At 33.4% G+C, this 23,163-nt stretch overlaps 2 protein-coding genes and 1 pseudogene across 3 annotated transcripts; 1 reads left to right on the forward strand and 2 right to left on the reverse strand.

Moving 5' to 3' along the window:
- Positions 1–1,095: 1,095 nt before the first annotated feature.
- LOC107005949 lies at positions 1,096–3,441 on the reverse strand (the record flags this gene model as incomplete). The annotated part of the gene is made up of 1 exon (XM_027913554.1): positions 1,096–3,441. A coding segment is annotated over one exon (2,151 nt), but the record flags the coding sequence as incomplete, so codon positions are not given.
- A 3,987-nt stretch (positions 3,442–7,428) lies between these two features.
- On the reverse strand, positions 7,429–14,416 carry LOC107007540 (reticulon-4-interacting protein 1, mitochondrial). 2 transcript variants are annotated; one of them, XM_027913677.1, is made up of 8 exons: positions 14,039–14,172; positions 13,295–13,388; positions 12,404–12,631; positions 12,014–12,087; positions 10,326–10,485; positions 10,059–10,178; positions 9,840–9,948; positions 7,429–8,057 (listed from the first exon to the last, which is right to left on the reverse strand). In XM_027913677.1, exons 2-8 carry the CDS (start codon positions 13,310–13,312, stop codon positions 7,876–7,878), a joined length of 891 nt encoding a protein of 296 aa, XP_027769478.1. In that variant the 5' UTR covers positions 13,313–13,388; positions 14,039–14,172; the 3' UTR covers positions 7,429–7,875. The 2 variants fall into 2 exon arrangements, with proteins under 2 accessions (XP_027769478.1, XP_015061690.1); XM_015206204.2 differs by lacking the exon at positions 13,295–13,388 and having other exon boundaries at positions 14,039–14,416.
- A 2,507-nt stretch (positions 14,417–16,923) lies between these two features.
- LOC107005951 overlaps positions 16,924–23,163 on the forward strand; it is an 8,770-nt pseudogene continuing 2,530 nt past the window's right edge.

Here is a 23,163-nt window from a genome sequence, read left to right on the forward strand (position 1 = left end):
AGTTAGCTGATATCATCCGTCATATTTTTTGCGTATAGGTGTTTTGCGTCAAAAAATTAGAATATATATACGTTTTATATTAACGGACAATACCGACATGTCGATATTTTTTTGAAAGTTATATATATATATATAAATATATATATATATATATATATATATATATATTTAAAATACCAACCTAATAATTAATTAAAATTATTAAACGCCCTTAATAAATATCGACATTGAAAAATCGATACTCTTTAATAATCTAAGTTTATCGACCTCTTGAAGTTGATATCTATTAACTTATTTTAATATATCGACCTCTTGAGGTCAATTTTATTAATTAATAAATATATATATATATATATATAAATCAACAGGTTATCAATATAAAATTTAATACATAAATCTTCAAAGATAGTAAGAGACATTGATTACCTCATAATATCAATGTTTAAATAGTCAAATTGATCGGTATTTCTTTAATTAATATTGTATTTTAAAACATGAATTGTTCAACTATTCAATAAGTATAAATAATCTCCTACAATCAACGTATTTGATATATTTCCGATAAATTATCATTTTACCTGTTATCTATGACATTACAACATAAAAACATTATTTTAAATCAAAACCTATATACCTCGATACAATTTGATATTATAGTCATGTTTAAATCTATAGTTCCCAAAGATACAAAGACACATTGTTCATCTTACTTGTATTAATTTCCAATTCTAGATCTGTTTTTAGTTGGGAATCGTCTGTGTCACATGATACTAATAAACAAGCCACTGGTTAGCATACAAAACCAGGCTGTCCCTTTAGATATGTCTATAATACGTATCTATAACTATAGATTAATGTACTAATTACATTTTAAAATAATACAATTATTAGTGCTTAGTTTAGATATGGTCAAATTTTCTAGTTAAGTCCATTTCTTAGCTACATGCTACACTAACGCTTTTTTTGAATTTGAGTGTTAAAGCGAGCTTTTTTTAAGATAACGCGTCTAATTAAAAAAAAATCTGAATATCTACGGTAATTATATGAACAAAAAATAATTTGTTAGAACTGATAAAATTACAAGCAAAAATAAAATTAAGAAAAAACATCATGGATAATCTCGAATTAGATCATGAAATATTATAAAATAAAAAAAAACTGAAAAAGGATTACTTCTACAAAAACTAAAAATACATTCCTGATAAAGGTTTAAAATAAAATGTACAACCTGAGTAAATGAGCAAAAGTACAACTGATCACAGCGTAAATTCTTGAACAATTCGGGTCAGCTCAAAACCCGACTCCAGCCGCCCCGAATCCAAATGTAGCTCGTCGATGTGGCTCAATCTTCATATTCTTCCAGAAACAAGTCTCCGGTACAAGCTTAGCCGTCGCCCCCGCCGCTGTCCTCATCGGCTCCGACTTGCACCTTGTCAACACTAACGGCTCGTAAGCCACTGCGTTTACCAGTTTCTGCTCTATCATCGTCGCCATGGACATCGCCGGCGAAACTCCGGTCGCCGGGAAAGAACACGATGACCTTGGTGGTTGTAGAAGGAGGTGTTGTTGTTTACTCTTGTCAATGCTTCGCCTTCTCTTTGGATCCTCGGGAATTTCATTCTTCTTCTTCTTTGTCGTCACTGTTTTAGCTTGTTTTACTTCGGTGCTGCTGTATACCCATGTTTCCTTAGAAACCTCCATGGATAGCTTGGGCTCACACATCATTAGAAGCAAGCAATCTGGAAGAATTGATTCGTTCTGTTGTTTTCTCGATTCTTTTTCGTTTTCATTGTTTGAAAATACTGCATCAGATTTTGCTTCTTCTTCGTGTTCGTGTTGAATTTGTTTTGCATCTTCTCTATCAATGTGTTCTAACAAGAGTGTTTCTTCGATCACCTTCTTAATAATTGATTTGAATCTCTCTTCTTCTTCCAATGTTTCATCTTCGTCGTTTTCTGAGAAAGATGAAAAACTCTGAATGCTGCTGTCTTCTTCTTCTTTTTTCTCTGATTCAAGGAGTTGATCAACAATGGAGTTTACTTCTACTGCAGCTACTGCTACAAGTCCCTTCATCTCACTGTCTTCTTCATCTTGTTCCTCTGTTTCTGGCGTTAATTCATCGCATTTGAGCTTTTCTTCATCCTTACTACTATCTGTGACTTCTACTGCTTCTGCATTCTCTTCATTTTCTACCAGATCTACAGTAACACTAGTTTCCTGTAGTCCATTGCATTCAGTGTTTTCTGTATCTACTACTTCTTTCACCTCCGCATTTTCTCCGATTTCTTTCTCATTAGTTTCTTCCCGAGCAGGTGATTCCCAGAATCGATTAGTAATATCCGCCATTTTCATAGGATCAGATCGACATCTCATTAGAAGCAAAGCATTTTTAGGTGGAATGCAAATGCTAACTCTACCCTTCTCTTCCTTCATTTCTACACTCTCATCGTCATGATCCTTGAACTCAATACCTTCAAACACATGCCTTCTTGAGCTTCTCATACTACTTAGCATTTTCTCTCCTTCTTCATCGTCTTTTTCCTTCAGGTTATTCGTCACCATCAACTCAATCCCTCTGTTTTTTTCTTCTGTTTCACTATCTTGTAATGCAACTAGCCATCTAGCAACAACATCCTCACATCTCCTCTGCCCATTATTATTATTATTATCAACATCTCTAGATCCATTAACTTTATCTTGTTGTTTTCCTTTCTCATTCGAAAAACACGAAGACCGACATGGAAACAAACAGCTAAACTCTCTCAAAGCTTCATATATCGTTACTGGCAAATGTACCCATCTCTGATTTCTATGCGCCACCGCTACCGCCGCCGCACATTGATCTTGCGCCTGTAAATGCACACTAGAACTCCTCTGATTCTGAATCAAAACTCCCCTTTCTTCTTCCAACTTCCTGAAACTTATATCACTCCTTCTATTAGACAAATTCCGTGTTTGCCTAACTTTCTTCTTCGTCTTCATTTTCACCTGACCAATACAAGTCACCTTCGGAGACGAAGGTTCCGGGTTATCAAAACTCGACCCTCGTTTCTTTCCGGTGGTAGTAGGAAACGTAGCTGGGGATTGTCCGCCTTTAATACTGCCATTAGCTTTAAGCTTCCGACTGAGAGAAGTGGGAAGAGTAAGAGGTGGATCATGCCGGGCATGGTTAGGACTAAGCATGGATTTGGTGAGTTTCATTGAAGAAGAAAGGATACAAAAGAGAAGAGATGAAGGAGTTTTCAGTAGTAATGTGATAATGGTTTCTTGGTAGCCATGGATTTGGGGGTCTGAAAGTGTAGAAAAGCTGTGTTTTTTTGTGGCAGAAGAAACAGAAAATGAAAGCAAAAGGAGATGTGCGTGTGGAGTTTGTTGAAAGCAAAAGCTATGGGAGGAAAAAAATGGGAAGATGATTGAAATGTTGTTTTTGTCTTTAGATGATTATTGGGTTAATGTACTCACTAAGTTCACTTTTTTTATTAGCATAATAGATATATTAAACCTTAAACTTTATTTTAAATTTTAATTTTGACCTTAAAATTTCATAGTATGCAAAATAGGTACTTTAACTATCATATCTTTCAATAAATAAACACACGATTTTTGAAGCCAAAATACATAAAATGCAAATGCTCCCACGTGTATTAGTGAGCCAATCAGTGGCTGTTTAGAGCCCGTTTGGATGGGCTTAATAAAAGCAGCTTTAAAAAAATACTTTTGAAAGTGTTGAAACTTATTTTTAAAATAAGCAGTTATGCGTTTGGATAAAAGTGCTGAAATTGCTATGACGAACGTGAAAAGGGAAAAATGGAAGAAAGAGATGTTAGGGTTATGTTGGTAATTTGGAGATTGTATAAAAATATTAAGGGCAAAAAGATAAAAATGTGGTCAACTTAAAACAGCTTATAAGCTAAAAAAAAAAGCATCCCTACCCCAGCTTTTAACTTTTGGCTTAAAATAAGTTTTTTTTAACTTAAAATAAGTTATTTTGAGTATTGCCAAACAGCTAAATAAGTCAAAAACCAGCTTTTAAGTCAGTTTGACCAGCTTTTAAGCTGAACCAAACAGGCTCTAAACATTTTACATGTCTTTTTTTAAAAAAAAATCTTACATGTCATTTTGAAACTAATAAAAATTAAAATTAATTTTAATTAATATAAAAGAGATTCATTAAGGATAGAATTGTCATTTCAGCATCTTTTTACCTTTGTGGGCCTCCAAAATTACCCCTCACTCGCGCAGAATGCGTGCATTTTACCCATTTTGCCATGTAGAAATCGCGTGTTTATTTATTGAAAGATGGGATAGTTAAAGTGCCTATTTGTGCACTATGAAAGTTTGAGGTCAAAGTTAAAATTTAAAGTCAAGTTTAGGATCCAATATATGTATTATGCCTTTTCTATTTGTCTATATTGTGCTTTTGAAAATTAATTTTCAAAGTTAAATTAGATTACATAAATTTGATATTTTAAACAAGAAAAAATTAGATAGTCAAGAATTATATGCAAAATACTATAAATTGCAATTTTTTGAATAAAAATATGATGAAAAAGTACATCTTAAAATGTTAGTCAAAGTTCTTATAATTTGACTCTAAAAATAGAAATTATGACAAATAATATTGGACGAAGAGAGTAATACTCATTCTGTTTTAATTTATGTCTCATTTTGACATAAAATTTACGTATATTTTACGCTACTTAAATTCATTTAATGAGATTTTATTGAATATGTTATTGTAAATTAACCTGATACAAAATTTAAAAAAAATAAATAAAATTATTGAATTTTTATGATATACCAAAGTATCATATAATTTTGTGAATGAAAGATGATTGAAATGTTGTTTGTCTTTTAGATGATTGCTGGGGTAGGGCTAATTGCCTAATAAAGAGTATAATATTGCTAGATTCACAGTAATGACAAAAAGGGAACTCTAATCAATTAAACAAAAGCCCAAAACATTAGCCATAATTAAAGAGATTAAGTAAATAACATCATGAGGTCTCTCAACGGTAAACTCGCCAACAACAACAGTGTAAATAAATTTTATTTTTATATTCTAGACTGTTTTAGTAGAATTTACGATTTTTAAGTGTCTCAAATTAAACTAGTAACACAAACATTAACACCCATAAAATAATGCAATTACCGAAACATAAATAAACAATATATAGTAACATATAACTAAAGATACGATGCTTCAGTCTATCAAAAAATCTAAACTCTATTAAAAAATAAGAAAATATTTGCTATCTACTAATTTTTTACTCTAATATGCGACCTCAATTTAATTTCTCTTATCATTCTCATCCCAAAAACAATATAAATTGTAATTTTCAAAAAACTAAACCAAAATTATTAATTTATGAAATATGAGTTGTGGATCATAATTTAAGCCAAAATCTATAAACACAGAAATAAAACCTCCTCTTTAGTCTAGCTTGCACAGCATGTGCTGCTTCTAAGTTAGGTTGTCATATTTCACAAGGTAAGAAGATGGTCAACTTTGATTATAATAATAATAATTTCTCCGTTTCAATTTGTACGAGTTAATTTAATATAGACATCGACTTCAAAAAAGAAAGATATTTAAAATTTATGGTGTAGAATAAATGATAAATATTTGTGTGAGTGTACAAGCCATTTCATTAAAAGTAAAATAAATATTTAAAAATTAAATTGTTACTTAAAAAAATATATATATCATTCTTATCTATACAGACTAAAGAAAAGAGTAAATCATATAACTTAGACAAAGTAAATAATAAATAAAAGTCATATATATATATATATATAACAATTTCTGGTACGATGATACGAGTGAGTTATTCTGATAGTAATTAATGACAGTGGTATAATCGTAATTAAGCAGCATTTTTGGGGGTGAATTTGAAGGAAGCTCACATGGAAAAAGAAGGAAGTAAAAACAAAAGAAAATCCAAGAGTGCACGTGACTTTTGTGACGCCTCCCTAAAAGAAGCATAACTCTGTCTCACGCTTCATCTATGACCGTGCACTACAATCGCCGGCTACGTATACGCGGTTCACTTTTACTTGTTTATTTTATTACTTTTTACGTCTTTTATTAAAAATCAAAAGGTATTTATCACGAATTTTTTAATTTATCCTAGTTAATAACTACAATCAATTTTCAAGCTATTAAATTTAATATATGATATATTTTGTTTGTTAAATTTGAAAAATGTGTCAATTTAATATCGAACCAGAAAATAAGAATAAGCATGTTCTCAAATGAGAGTAGTAGGAGTTGTTTTTCATTAAAACAAGTACACCTCGTTGGCTGAATTGTTAGCTGAGCTAGATGCTTCTATGCACAACATAAAAAGATGCGCATTTGACCGCGCGTGAATTATGATTAGCCGTTGTAGATTTTATTCACCTCTAGGGCCTAGAGATCGAGAGTGGTAGATCACGTAAACTCAATAGCGTTAGCACGTTTTTTATATATGTATTAAGAATTCACTAATAGAGGGGTAATTTGTAAGAATGATTTTGGAGTTAAACCATTTTAAAATTTTGAGAGAAGTATTGAAAATATTTTTGAACTTGACGTAAATATTTAATTTTATTTTCGAACTATTGACAATTTTAAAAATATTTTTTTACTTGATTAACTAAATTTGAATACACCCGCAATCACCCATAATATGTCACATGATATATAAACAGTGGTCTCAAACTCTTGCAGGAGCATAAAACTCTTAATAAAAAAATGAAAAAAGTGTTAAAAACACCTATAACTTCACGAAAATGATAGAATACATTTTCTTCATACTGCAGGATCGAATTTAACTTCAATTAATCAAGTAAAGAGGTGTCTTTTAATCTTTAAAAAAAAAATAGTTGCCTTATAGGGAAAGTGGGAGGAACATAGGTGGATACAAGAGTTAATTTAATAGGAATATAATATTTCGTGCATAAGGAGAAAGTGGGGGTAATGAGAGTGCTTTTGGCCTTACCAAGAGTGAGTTTGTTGAAGAAAAGGACTTTGACCAACATTTACTTCAGAAAAGGACAAATGCACCATTGATTGATGATAAGATAATAAAGCAAAAAAAGAGAGATTTCACTTTATTTCCCTTTATTTCACGTAAAAAAAGGCAATACTTTTTCCTTTAGAAGGAAAATGAAATAGTGAAATGCTTATTTATCTCTAGAGAAAAGCCAAGTAAATATTTTATTAGTAAAAAATGACAGCTTGAAACATTTGTTGTATTATCAATTATAAAAAGCACATGGAAAAGGGATCTTCTATTTACAGCAAGTTGGAAAGGACATCTTGTAATTGCACAACTATAGATTAATTAGTTTACGCTATAAAAACAAACAGATATATATAATTTACTTTTGTTAAATTTAGATCTAATCAATTTTAGAAATAGACAAAATATACACATACTTGGATATTTAGCAATCACCCTTAATTTACCAGTAAGTAAATTTGAAAACTGTTGTAACCAAATTCAGAACATAATTATCTTCTTACTTTTTTTTCTAAAAGATAACACACACCTCCCCTGAGACATAGTACAACCATTCGCAATGCATTTTCCTGTCACGAGCACGATAAATGGCTCACTTAAATGTTTAACGCGACATAGAAACAATGACGGATACTTGGAAGAAAAGAAAAAAGATTGAGAATGTCCTGAAAATTTACAGGTTGCACAGTTTTCTTCTGAATCCTATAGATTCCAACAGAGTGTAAGTTGGGTCTGGTTATTCTGCAAAGAGATGATATCGTATACGAGGCAATAGGCATCAAGGATTCAGTGTAATACCAGATTGCATGAGATATTATAGACTTGTGCACTGAATCCACGTACTGTTGGTTAAGATCGTCCAGTTATATCAGTCAATTTCTAGCACCACTTTGCCAGGAATTTGTCGTCTATCCTTGGCCTCGTGAGCCTCTCTCACCTTTGAAATTGGGAAAGTTTTATCTACTGGGAGTTGAAGCTTCCCAGCCTCAGATAACCGGCGTATCTCATGTAAACCCTCAGCATCAGCCCTCATATAATTCCACCAATATTCTGTATCATGCAAACACAAGAAATGCAATAGTTAAAGCACCTATAAGGCTCAATAGCACAGCTTTTGATACTTCAGTCTCAAGCTATTAACAATAATAAATACCAAATAATAGACGAGCCACAAAATTTAACTCAAAATGTCAGATGAATGACCAAAAAAAGACATTTCTCTCTCTCTCCAACTGAAACATCAGATGAGTAGTAGGATGCTCTCATGGTGATCGACTACAGCCACACTCTTCCAAGCATTCTAAACACGTCACATGCTTTTTTTATATATAAAAAAAAAAGGCGGTCACACGCTACAAGGGAATGAAGTTTCAGCACTTTGAAACCTGAAGTGAGAGTTACCCTGGGCATACTTTATCATTATTAGCCTATCATAATAAAGAGATCAATATCTCTAAAATAAAAGAAAATGTGAAAAGATGATCAAGGTCAGTTCAAACTGATTCGGACCACCCAGCAGTTCATTTGAATGGAATCTAGATTAGAAATTGGTCAAAGTTAGACCATCTCCTCCAGAGAACAATATATTAGAAAATTATCAATCATAGTGATTCGGTCCACTCAGCAGGTCTGTTTCCCAATATATCAATAAAATTAATTGCTTTTATCAACAATAGAAATCGAGAACTATCAAATAGGATTTAGGAACAAAATCACCTCAACAAATATGCATACGTTATTTGTCCTGAACTACCCAAAGGTTATTCCTCGTAGAAAACCTTTGTGAATGAGGAGGAGGAGAAAGAGAGAGAGCCCAATTAACAAGAATGGAGGTCAGGCTTGTTATGTTATTCTCACTTACACCTTCTAAAATCTGTTATATGGTAAGGTCATAAAATATCAGAATGACTTCACCGTCTACTTTAAATAAAGTATATGATGTCACAAAATGGACGAAAGTTTCTTCATCTTATCCACTTTAATGAGGATCAGTGATCTCTATGTCATTCTCACTGAAAAGCCCTTCTAAAACCTGTTAATACGCATGAAATATGCTAATATTTATACCATTCCAAAAAATAAGGTCATAGCCATATCGGAATGACTATACTATACACTTGAAAAGAGCATCACAATTTTTTAAATAGATGAAGTAGGTATCATCCCCTGGTTCACCTCTTGCCTTAAAAGATGTGTTAACATCACAACCCAGGTCAATCTAAAACGGCTCTCCGGTTGCTTTAGCTACTATCATTCAGATAATAACCTCTGCTGACCTCTTCAACCAATAGTCCAAGTACAAGAAACAACCAACCTATGAGATAATGCAACAAAAAGTCTTGAAACAAGTTAGAGCCTGTTTGGATTGGCTTTTCATTTTTGACTTGTACGCCAAAAGCCATAAGCTAGAAATTTTAGCTTAAAACTAAGTGCTTATAAGCACTTTTTTAACTTACCAAACACTCTAAAAGTGCTTAAAAGCACCTAAAATAAGCCAACCCAAACAGTCTCTAAATCAGAATCTGATTGGAGTTGCACCTAATAGTGAGATGGTACCTAAGACTTCACCTATCTATTTTTCCTGCTATGCTATCTACTTTGTTTTGAAATTCACTGCCATATAGGAAGAACATATCTATTTTTATGAGAGAGAAGAAACACAAAATTAAAAAAAAAATAAAAAAAATCATATTGTTAGGGATGAATTAAACTTTCATGTTCGCTTTTTTCGCTTCCTGTTTTTGGATAAAGGGTGTTCTAAAATTTTCATAATTACCCAGGAAAAACCCATTTCTGCCAAACAGTTCAAAGAAACTACAGGAGATCTCATACCTATTCCATGAGAATATCGATATTGGATTTGCTTCTTCAGCAAGATGGCTGCTGCCATAGGAAGACCAATAGCTAGTCCATGCCTATCAGTCACCGATGCAGCCTCCCCCTATGCACAAAGAACAGGATATCTTGCTTAAGACTGTATGGCAATTTTTCGGCATTTATAAGAAAAAATAGTGGAAGATTCACGGTTACAAAGGTAAGACAGCTCCTAACCTGTAACGTCATGTAGTGTCCACCTTTCTTTAAAAGGCTAATGCCCATTCTCTCTGTATCTGGCACACCAATTGTATCCAAGACAGCATCAAAATGCCCCTTAAGTGCTACTTCAGCATCCTGTAAACAAGCAAACATGTCAACCCTAGCTAAAGGACAGAGAGCAGAATACACCAATAATGCCATTTAAAAAACCAATCAAGTATATCATGTTGAAATAAAATAACATGATGGAATCAAACACGTGAACTACTACTGCAAGGTCACCTCACTGGTATAGTCAATGGCCTGCTCAGCACCGGCTGCTAAAATGCGACTTATACTCTCTCCTCCACACGTAGTAGAAACATGGCAGCCTGCAGCCACAGCAAGCTGAATTGCAGAGAAACCTACTGCTCCTCCTCCACCTATGACCAATACCCTATGCCTGAAGTAATTTGATTGAAAAATAATGATATCAGTATAAACAAAACACATATATCATTTTGAGGCATCATATTGTCTCTATCCATCAACATATATTCACTATCATGAGCTCGATATGAAGTAAAAGGATACCAAGTCTTTTTTCCTTCTTGTTTTCTTCGTTTTTTATTCTTCTTAGCATGATTATCCTCCTTCAGAATCCTCAAGGTATCTATAGACCTGAAGGTATATAATTCTACGGATGACAAGATATGGGTCTAATTGTATTCCAGTCGCCAGTATCAAATGACAGGCACGATAACTGTGTTCTCAATTTTTTCCAGTCAAAACTCCTATTATAATGCAATTTCTACATACATCTAGACAGTTAAAATCAGTACTAGTGCATAGATTGGGTCAATGATGAAGAAAGGGAGATCAAAAACAAAAAGACCATACTCATAGTTGATATTAGCAAAGAGTAGCTTCAGCATCTCTTCTTCCAGCTTCATGAAATTTAAAGAAAGAGCAAATAAGGATGTTTTATTTCTCATTCACACCGGAAGAACTGTTTTAGAAACACCAAACTGAACTAATTCGGTTCAGTGTGTAGTGAACACCTATCCAAAACCTAAGAACTGAACAGCTACCCACAGCTACCCCCAATAAATAGGTAAGCTGCTATATATTTTTTATCTACATAAGCAAATAATAGCAAGTATTATATGCTAAGGTTTTCAATCCATATGAATTCACATCCTGTTTCTCAAACAAAAAGGAAAAGCCATCCTTTTGACCAATTTCATCTCTAGACAAGATAATCTTGTTCAGCAGCATTAGAGCAACTCCACGTTTTCCCATTATGCCCGACATAAATGTATCTTGAACTTAATTCTTTATGCACTTCCAAGTTACAAAAGTTTATATACACTCCAATGGAAGAATCATTATTACATAATTACATCCAAAAGAATATAATGTTGGTCATAGACCTCCCAGTAAATAACTTTATCTATTGATCACTTCAGTGTTTCGCCAAAACTGAGCGGGAAAAGTAATTTGATAAAGAAAAACACAAAATAGTCGTAAAGTTTCAATCCCTTTAAATACTTTGACTCACATGCCATGCTTAAAAAGTTCAATGATCATAATTTCCTAGAAGCTGTTAACCTCTTTATAAGTGGAAACTGTCTGCTGCCAAAACCAGGAAAACAGAAATTCAGAATTTAAATGCACAACAATTTTAGAAAATGTTTATGATTCAGCAATATAGTTGCAGAGGAAAACCTTCCTAAATTACTACTTTTCATGGCATGGTAATACTTGCATAGGCCATAGATTCCACTTCCTTTTTCTCAGAGGTAATTATTCAAGTCTAACTGATGATGTCAGATTCATACATTGTGCGTATAAATCACATCTCCAGTACTGGATGTAGAAGTACAGACTACTTTTATCCTGCATCTCCTTCACAAAGGGTGATAAGAGAGGGAGAAAAGAGAAAATCATTTCACTGATGAAAAAATTTAACCTATCTGATAAACACATACCCCTCTCTTATTCTGGCAGTACTTTTTAGCGCACGCCAAGCAGTTAGAGCAGCAAAAGGGATAGCACTGGCTTCCTGCAGAACAACATATAGAACCTTAGCATGCTAAAGTAGTAAAAAAACAAGATAAGTGATGTGACAGAATGCAGATAACAAGAGTGAAAATTGACAGGGATATTAATCCAACAACAATGAATTTCAGAAATTGATAACTTAATCAGCAAGGCTGAGGGGTGGAGAGGGCATCCAAATAAAAGTAACAGTATAAGAGTAGGAAACAAGATAGACACTGATTTTATAACTGATCGCAAATAGCCAGAAAAATTATTAAGAGCAGAAAAGTATTCATAGGAAGTTGGTCTGACTAAATGTAACCAAACAGAAAACATACCACATGTGAAAGTGATCCCGGCTTTGGAGCAAGTTCATCCTCCGCAAGAATAGCATAGTCAGTATAAGTACCCCTCACAGCGGTTGGATGCAGAGCACCAAATACATCCTGCCCAACTGTAAGTGACTTGACAGAATTTCCAACAGCTGCAACTTCACCACTTATATCTCGGCCCAAAATCAATGGTAGAAGTGGTTCAAAAATTGAACGTCCATAGCCTGATCGCATCTGAAACATATTAAAGCATCTACTAAATGCTCAACGCAAAATAATGTGAAGATGACTTTGTGATCACAATTTCTATGGCATACTTTCCCAGGAACAAATAAGTTCTAGAGGAAACCTTTGCATGAGCTTTATAACTATTACCAGTTCTTAGTAGTAGAATAAAAAAAAATCGGAATGGTATCCGCCAAACTAATATCGTTCCACATTGAATTGACGCATGTACAGAATCATTGTAAAAGACAAGAAAAATATAAAAAAATTTATTTTAGACGTTATCTGCATTGCATTCCCTGCATACTGTATTCATCCGGAAGCATGGTTTCCGTGAAACAAGTTCTTATACCTTTATTTTTTATTATAAATGAACGATCAGAAAAATCTTTGTTCATAATCAACTTTAAGAAGTGGTTTACTTATTCAACAACTGCCTTGTGGTGCATAAACAAAGAAAATTAAGGGATCAATAACATAGATCAAAGATGCTCCACTATGTTTAAGAGATCATTTCTTCAAGAATTCTCTAAAATGGAAGTCTCTATGCTTTCTCAGAGAAAAACAAAAGGAAGAAAGAAATGAAAACCATAGATCGCTAGGTCTTAAAGGCAAAAAAAATTTTCCCCAACTTAAACAATTTTTTCACATGTCCCCTTTCCCTCTATTCACCTTCAACCTCAAGCACATTGTATGGACCCGCCTGAATTTTCTGAGATTGTCAGACAACTCCACCTATTTAAGTTTCTCAAAAGTATAGTTGGTCCTACACAAAATAAAGCAGAAATGACAGCCAGCACAAAACATAGTCTAAATAAGAGATGATTCATATAATCATCCTAACCAGACAGAAATTGAGGTATAACGGATTAAACATATCTACTGAAAACACACTGAGTTTCAATTACCAACAAAAAATTGTACTGTAGGTCAATTAGGTAACGTTCCTAATCAGAAGGATCAAAATTTTGACTTTTTGAGTTTCATACCTGAACTATCCGGCATGTGAGTTCCCTACTTTAACTACTACCAAATGTTTATTATAACACACCTCAACTATCAGTTGTTAACTTTTCCTATCCGAACGAAGGCTATATTTCAAATAGAAAAAGTGAACAACGGATAACTGTTTGGTGATAGTCATGAAAGTCAAAAAACTGAATATTTTAGGTGTGCTTTTCACCATTCACTCATTGAACTAACTATAGGTTAAGGCAAATGACAGCCAACATAAAAATAGTCTAAATCATATAGAATTCATATAATTATCCCAACAAGACAAATCGATTTCTCAGCTGAAAAACACATAAGTTCCAAATACCAACATGAAATTATACTACAGGTCGATTTCACACTACATTTTCAATCAATCAGAATAAACAAATGAAATTGGAAAATAAAAATAATTGAACTAACTCTGGTATCAAGCGGATTGATTGAAACAGCACGAGCACGAACAAGCACTTGATTAAGTTTTAGATCAGGAACAGATACATTGTCACGAAACTCAAGCATCTCCGGTCCACCAAATCGCGGCAACAACACAGCTCTACAGCTCGTAACAATACCTCTTTTGCCAAAACCTAAATTCGAAATTCCTCCATCGCCAGTACCAATCTCAATCCTCCGATATATCAATCGGATCATTGTTTTGCAAAGAAATTGAGCAGCAAATTCAGTGATTTGGGGAAAATGGATGCATATTGTTCAATGTTTCAGTAAAAGAGTATACATGCAAAAAAGGGGAGAGAGAAGAGGACGTGTCTGCTATTTTATCCGCACAGACAAATATTGGCACCGTGGCTGCTTCTCAAAAGTGCAAGTATTGCAACCTAGGGGCTTATTTGTCTTTTTTTTTCCAATTTCTTTTATTAAAAATAAAACGCTTCCTAAAATCGATCATAGTTTTAGAGCCTGTTTGGCTCAGCTTAAAAGCTGGTCAAACTGACTTAAAAGCTGATTTTTGACTTATTTAGCTGTTTGGCAATACTCAAAATAGCTTATTTTAAGTTAAAAAAAACTTATTTTAAGCCAAAAGTTAAAAGCTGGGGTAGGGGTGCTTTTTTTTTTTTAGCTTATAAGCTGTTTTAAGTTGACCACATTTTTATCTTTTTGCCCTTAATATTTTTATACAATCTTCAAATTACAACATAACCCTAACATCTCTTTCTTCCATTTTTCCCTTTTCACGTTTGGCATAGCAACTTCAGCACTTTTATCCAAACACATAACTGCTTATTTTAAAAATAAGTTTCAGCACTTTCAAAAGTACTTTTTTAAAGCTGCTTTTATTAAGCCCATCCAAACGGGCCCTTAGAATTTAAAATTTCTAATTAAAAATAGAGTAACTTTCACATATAGCGAGCATAAAAATTATATTTGTATGGTATAACTATAGTTTACATAATTGCGCTTCATAGCAAACATAAATATGTATATTTCGTTATACATATACAAAGAAAATAATTATATAATTCGCTATACACATATAAAGAAATCATTTGTATAATTCACTATACATATACAAAAGAAAGCAGTTGTATAATCTATTTTGGTATACCAATTGTATAATCTATTTTGGTATACATATACAAAAGATCAATTATATAATTTGTGTTTGTATAAAGCGAGAAAGACAAAAGAAAACTGGGTCGGGATAAATTGTACTTGTATAATCATAAGTGTATAGGACGAAAATATATGTATTTTGTATTTGTATATACAATTTTCTCTCGCTTTATACAAACACAAACACAATGTATGTATTTGTGTTTATATGAAGTGAAAGTGGCGAATGAGATCTGGGAGAATGGCAGGCGAGATCTGGGAGAGGGGAGAGGGGAACGAAAATATATGTATATATACAATTGTCTCTTGCTTTATATAAACACAAACATATTTTATACATTTGTGTTTGTATAATAGCGAGAGAGACGAGCAAGATTGTCACCAAAACGAGATTGACAACGAGATTCCACCATGGAGAGGCGAAAATAGCAATAATTTGATATAGAATACAATTAAATCAAACTATGTCTATAACATTTAATTTAAATTAATAATTTGCTATCATATACGATTTTCTCTTAAAAATGAAATGGTCGAAAATGCTTTATGGTTTAAGCCTTTAATTTGATTACTAACTTAAAGAGTTATATTTCAATTTTATATGAATAATAAGCCTTCTAATTTTTTCTTAATCTTTGTCAATTTATATGAATTGTTCTCTTTATGTGTTTTACTACTCCGTCAACCGCATACGACCCCCAAGAATAATAAAAGGAATAAAAGTCGAACTATAACTACTAAGATTTATAAATAATTTAACATACATTAGTTCATAATAATAACACTTGTGTTCAAATTATGTCAAATACTGTTATAATAATCAAAAGAAATCAAATAAGGCATTTAGTGGTGTATTTGGTAGGCAGGAAAATAAAAAATGTTTTTGTTTAATTGGTCAATTTTCTTTAAAAAACATTTATTTAAAGTAGAAAAACATGTTTTTTTGATCGTGGTGTTCAGATCAACTTTCACGTACATCGATTAATTTTACGGAATATCTATCACCTTCCATCAATAACAAGTATATGGTAACTATGATCACCAAGCCTAGGACAGATGAGAAGAATCACCTAGTATTTTTTGTTTGCGGTCAACACATATTCTTTAAAAATAATAAAAATGACTTCGAGAACATACTCCTCCACCCTTCATAGCCCCCGTCCGCACATGTTCCAAAATCCAGTCAATATTTTCTACTTACTCACGAAACACAAAAAAAAATCACATTTTTTAGAAAAAAAATACTTTCTTAGAGTCGATAGTCTCAAAGAAATAGTCATGTATGACAAACAAATTCAAAAAATCACATTTTTTTGAAGAAAAACATATTCTTAAAGTCTATAGTCTCAAAGAAATAGTGACGTATGACAAACAAATTCAAAAAAAAAAAGGGCAAAATAAAGATACATTATAGATCCAATCAGACTACTACTAATTAATATAATTTGTCTTCCCTTTAATTTTGAGGTGTTCAAAAGAATCATACCATGGTAATATATAGATACTATATTATTTTTATAGAAGACTTATTCCATTTAACTTTAATTAATCATGTTTAATTTGCTAAGAATGTTTCATTAATTGACCAATCAAAATTATATGATGGTTGATTTACCGCGTTAATTTAAATTACAAACACTATACATACTAGCTAAAAAATTCAAACTACACCAACAAAATTTTTTCTTAGTTCATATATAATATTTACAAAAACAATCAATTCTTGATCAAAGATGGAATTTCTTTTACTCTTCATAATCTTTAATTTTTTATTTTCAACAATGGCCACTAATTTGGAAACTTACATTGTTCAAGTTGAATCTCCAAATAATCAAATTTCTACTCATAGTACATCAACAATGGATTTAGATAGTTGGTACCATTCATTTTTGCCAACAACTATAGCCAATTCAATTGAAGATACACGTATGGTTTACGCGTACTATAATGTGATTAAAGGTTTTGCAGTTAAATTATCAGACGGAGAATTGAAAGAAATGGAGATGAAAAAAGGATTCATTTCAGCGCGACCTCAAAGGGTGTTGTCTCTACACACTACTCATACTCCGAGTTTTCTTGGTTTGGTACAAAATATGGGATTTTGGAGAGATTCTAACTATGGAAAAGGTGTGATCATAGGTGTATCGGATACTGGTATTGCTCATGATCATCCTTCGTTTAACGATGAAGGAATGCCTCCTCCTCCTGCTATAAATGGAAGGGAAAATGTGAGTTCAATTCTACTATTTGTAACAACAAGTTGATTGGAGCGCGGTCTTTTAGCTTTGGTAAGGGTACAACACCGCGAGTACTGCTGCTGGAAGTTTTGTAAAGTATGCTAATGTTTATGGAAATGCTAATGGCACAGCTGTTGGTGTTGCTCCTCTTGCACACTTTAGCTATATATAGGTGTATGTACTAGTGTTGGTTGCTCGGAGAGTGATATATTGGCTGCGATGGATGTTGCAATTGAAGATGGAGTCGGTATCCTCTCCCTATCGCTTGGTGGTAGTAGTAAAGCTTTTCATGATGATGCAATTGCACTAGGGGCATATAGTGCAATGGAACAGGGGATTTTTGTTAGCTGTTCTGCAGGTAACAGAGGTGCAACTCCTAAATCTGTCGCAAATGAAGCTCCGTGGATACTCACTGTTGGTGCTAAGTATTAATATTACAGTAACCTGAATTTATAAGGTTAACCAATGAACAGAAACAGAAATAAAATGAAGCAGAAAATACATAAAATACAAGAATTAATCCGAGTCCACAGAAACTATTGTGTGTCCTTAAGAAATTTAATCCTCTCACTGTACTCAAGGTTATGGATTAATTTCTCCCAAGATAAAACGGATTAAACCTGTTAAAGAAATAGCGGTACCTCAAACTTCTTTAACTTCAACGAACTTAAGAACAGTAACAAGTCACACAGACTCAGTCGATCGACACTTTGATTTTATTTGAGAGAAAAATAAATGCAGAGAAGGAAAAAATTTTCAGTGTTTTAAAAAATCGAAAATTGACTTCCTTTTATAACCATTTTCAGCAAGGAACGTGTCTGTTTAGTGAAATCTGTTCAGACCCATTTTATCCAGAAAGTTGTGTCTTTTGGAAAAAATAACAACTTTTCGGAAAATTGTGTCTGTTAGAAAAATAACGATTTTTTGGAAAGTAACGACTTTTCAGAAAGAGTAACAACTTTTCGGAATGTTACCCGCAAATTTATAATGATAATATTAACAGGATTTATTTGATTTAACAAAAACTGATTAAATAAATTTTGTCCAAAAAATTTATCAATCACATCATTTGCCAAATCCAAATCCAAATCCATCCGAAGTCGAAGCTGAAGCCGAGGCCGAGCGAGCGACGACGACGGCACGAGGGGACATCTTTTTCTTAGCTCTTTAAGAAGTAATGGAAGTGTTTCCTTCTATAAGGACAACAATTTCCCTTTCTTTTGCCGATATGAGAGAAATGACTTTTCATTTGCATTTTGCAAATGACTTTTCATTTTGCCTCCAAAGTAGTTCCCTCACTTTTCATATTCTCTCTTTTCTTTTCCCATTCACACTTGCTAAATCCCAACAATCCCCCACATGAATGGGGAAGGCTATTGTTAAAACATATGCATGAAAAAACTTGTGTGTCTTGTAGGTAAAGGTTAATCGTATCTGGATAAGTAGGTTTCCCTTTAAACTTTCCGTAGTGAACATATATCAGATATACTCGGTCAATCGGTAGATTTGATATCTTTGAACCGTCGAGCTTTGGTGTATACCTAGACAACATATGTCACACAATCAACCCTTGAACTGTTCTTAGTTCTCATTGTTTTGTTCGTTTCAGCCATGAACACATCTTGGATAGTAAGTGCTTAAAGAATTGGTCTTACCGAATTCTCCTCGAAGCGGCTTACACTTCACATTTACATAGGTGATTTCTAAATGTGTTATCCCATAGATACATCATTTGATATTCCCTGTATCAAACTTAGAAATCATTAAAAAGTCCTTATGTCTTTATCCTAGTTACTAAACATTGTCTCATCATGAGAATGGACCATAAAATAATAATATTTTTTTTTCTTTGACAATGTTGAACCGTCATCAATGACTTTGTTTTATCTCCTTGAACCTAGATCTTGGGATCTCCAGTCTTCTAGGTAGAGTTACCGCCACGATGACTTGTTCTCGGCCATAGTCCCATTCCCGTCGATGATTTCTCAACTCCCTCTCTATTTAGGCCTTTTGTAAGTGGATCCGACACATTATCTTTTGACTTCACATAGTCAATTGTGATAATTCCACTAGAGAGTAGTTGTCTCACAGAGTTATGTCTTCGTCTTATGTGACGAGACTTGCCGTTATACATAATGCTTCCAGCCCTTCCTATTGCAGCTTGACTATCACAGTGTATGCATATAGGGGCCATTGGTTTGGGCCAAAATGGAATATCTTCTAAGAAATTCCGGAGCCATTCAGCTTCTTCACCTGCCTTGTCTAAAGCAATGAATTCAGACTCCATTGTAGAGCGAGCTATACATGTTTGTTTGGATGACTTCCAAGATATTGCTCCTCCACCAATAGTAAAAACGTATCCACTTGTGAATTTTGTTTTAGTTGACCCAGTAATCCAATTTGCATCACTATATCCTTCAAGAACGGCTGGATATTTGTTGTAATGTAAAGCATAGTTTTAAGTGTCATCTAAGTATCCCAAAACTCTCTTCATTGCCAACAAATGATTATGATTAGGATTACTTGTGTATCGACTCGGTTTACTGATAGCGCAAGCTATGTCTGGTCGTGTACAATTCATGACATACATTAAGCTTCCCAATACGCTAGTATAGTCCAATTGAGACTGACTTTCACCTTTTTTCTTTGCAAGATGAAGGTTTACATCAATTGGAGTCTTTGCCCTTTTAAAATTCAAAAATTTGAATTTTTCAAGTATCTTTTGAATATAATGAGTTTGAGACAATGCTAGACCGTTAGGAGTTTTAAGAATTTTAATTCCTAATATCACATCAGCAACTCCTAAATCTTCATATCAAACTTACTAGCAAGCATACGCTTTGTAGCTTTTATATTAGCAATGTCTTTGCTCATTATAAGCATATCATCTACATATAGGCATAAAATAACTTCCTGATTTGGAGTATCTTTAATGTAAACACATTTATCACATTCATTGATCTTAAATCCATTTGACAACATGGTTTGATCAAACTTTGCAGGCCATTGTTTTGATGCTTGTTTTAGTCCATAAAGTGACTTAATAAGTTTGCACACTTTCTTTTCTTTACCAAGAACTACAAAACCCTCAGGCTGTTCTATGTAAATTTCCTCTTCAAGCTCTCCATTTAAGAAGGCTGTTTTCACATCCATTTGATGAATTTCAAGACCGTATACTGCAGCTAGTGCAATTAACATCCGAATTGATGTAATCCTAGTCACTGGTGAGTATGTGTCAAAATAATCAAGACCTTCTTTTTGTCTAAAACCTTTGACAACAAGTCTTGCTTTATATTTGTCAATAGTTCCATCGTCTTTCATCTTCCTTTTAAAGATCCATTTTGAACCCAAGGGTTTGTTCCCTGGAGGAAGATCAACCAACTCCCAAGTATGATTGCTTAAGATTGATTCAATTTCACTATTAACAGCCTCCTTCCAAGAGGTTGAGTCGCTAGACAACATTGCTTCCTTGAATGTTTGAGGCTCACTTTCAAGAAGAAATGTTACAAAATCTGATCCAAATGAAGTAGATGTCTTTTGACGTTTACTGCGTCTTGGACTTTCTTCATTTTGTTCACTCTTTTGGTTCTTCTCTGGGTTTTTTAGATCCCCCCACTAGATGACTCAAGTCTAGTTTTATACGGATAGATATGTTCAAAAAAATTTAGCACTATCTGATTCCATTATCGTATTATCATGAATATTCGGATGTTCGGACTTATGAACCAAAAATCGACATGCCTTACTGTTTGTGGCATATCCAATGAATACACAATCCACAGTCTTAGGTCCTATTTTTACCCTCTTCGGTATAGGAACTTGGACTTTGGCTAGACACCCCCACACTTTGAAATATTTCAAATTGGTTTTCTTCCATTTCTCATATGGAATTACATTTGTCTTTGAGTGAGACACTCTGTTAAGTATTTGATTTGCTGTAAGGATAGCTTCCCACCCACAAGTTCTGTGGTAAACCTGAACTTATAAGTAATGCATTCATCATTTCTTTTAAAGTTCGATTTTTCCTTTCTGCAATTCCATTAGACTGAGGAGTGTAGGGAGCAGTAGTTTGATGGATTATTCCATTTTCTAAACATATTTCTGCAAATGGAGATTCATATTCTACACCTCTATCACTTCTGATCATTTTGATCTTTTTATCTAACTGATTTTCAACTTCAGTTTTATATTGCCTAAATGCATCTATTGCTTCATCCTTACTATTTAGCAAATAGACATAACAATATCTAGTGCAATCGTCAATAAAAGTTATAAAATACTTTTTCCCACCACGTGATGGTGTTGACTTCATGTCACAAATATCAGTGTGAAGCAATTCTAAAGGATTTGAATTCTTTTCAACAGATTTATAAGAATGCTTAGCATACTTAGATTTAACACAAATTTGACATTTTGATTTATTGCACTCAAATTTTGGCAAAATATTAAAGTTAATCAGTTTTCGCAAGGTTTTGTTATTAACATGTCCCAAACGTTCATGCCATAAACATTTAGACTCAAGCAAGTAAGAAGAAGCAAAATCTTTATTCATATCAACTGCAATTACATTGAGTTTGAAAAGGCCATCACTAAGGTAGTTTTTTCCTACATACATATCATTTTTGCTTACTACTACTTTATCAGAAACAAATACACATTTAAATCCATTCTTGGTCAGAACTGGAATTGAAACTAAATTATTTCTCAATTGTGGAACATATGAGACTCTATTCAAAGTCACCACCTTACCTGATGTCATCTTTAATAGGATTGCCAGTTCCTTCCACCTTTGCAACAGCGGAGTTTGCCATAAACAATTTTTCATCTGTAAGTGCTGGAGTATATGATGAAAATAATTCTTTGTTGGCACAAACATGGCATGAGGCACCAGAATCTATCCACCATTCTCTTGGATTTCCAACCAAGTTACATTCTGAAAGCATTGCACAGAGATCGTCCATTTCTCCTTTGGATTCAGCCAAATTTGCTTGATCCTTCTTTTTCTTGTCCTTCTTTGGACCCCGGCATTCATTAGCCCTATGACCATGTTTACCACAGTTAAAGCAGTTTCCATTGAATTTCTTCTTAGGAGGATTTCTTTTTGGACCAGATGTTTTCTTTCTTTTCTTTAATTTTGTGGGATCTTCTTCAACAAAATTTACTCCAGATATTGCTAATTACCACGTGACCTCTTTTCTGCAGCCTTATTATTCTTTTCGATTCTCAACCTTACTATGAGATCTTCAACAGTCATCTCCTTGCGTTTGTGTTTCAAGCAATTTTTTAAGTCCTTCCATAATGGAGGTAACTTTTCAATAATTGCAGCCACTTGAAAAGCATCATTCACAATCAATCCTACATTAAAGATTATGTGAGTATTAAGGGAAAACTTAATATTTCTAACATAGATATTAAATAAATTTATACCTTCAGCAAGGAGATCATGGATTATGACCTGCAATTCTTGAACTTGAGTGACGACAGTCTTACTGTCTATCATCTTATAGTCCAGAAATTTTGCCACAATGAATCTCTTCATTCCGGCATCTTCTGTTTTGTACTTCTTTTCTAAAGCATCCCAGAGTTCTTTCGAGGTTTTGGCATTGTTGTACACATTGTACAGATCATCTTGCAGACCACTCAAAATATAATTTTTACACAAAAAATCTGAGTGTGTCCATGCTTCTGTTACCAAGAATCGTTCATCAGCCGGAGTTTCATCTGACATAACAGGAA

This window comes from Solanum pennellii, chromosome 12 (assembly GCF_001406875.1).
Source record: "Solanum pennellii chromosome 12, SPENNV200".
Taxonomy (NCBI): Eukaryota; Viridiplantae; Streptophyta; class Magnoliopsida; order Solanales; family Solanaceae; genus Solanum; species Solanum pennellii.

Coding starts and splice junctions, on each gene's coding strand:
- LOC107007540 (XM_015206204.2), bottom strand. CDS start 14,269: ATGATCCGATTGATATATCGGAGGATTGAGATTGGTACTGGCGATGGA. Junction 12,632..14,038: donor TCAATCCGCTTGATACCAGA/GTTAGTTCAATT, acceptor AATATGTTTCAG/ATGCGATCAGGCTATGGACG. Junction 12,088..12,403: donor CGGGATCACTTTCACATGTG/GTATGTTTTCTG, acceptor GTTGTTCTGCAG/GAAGCCAGTGCTATCCCTTT.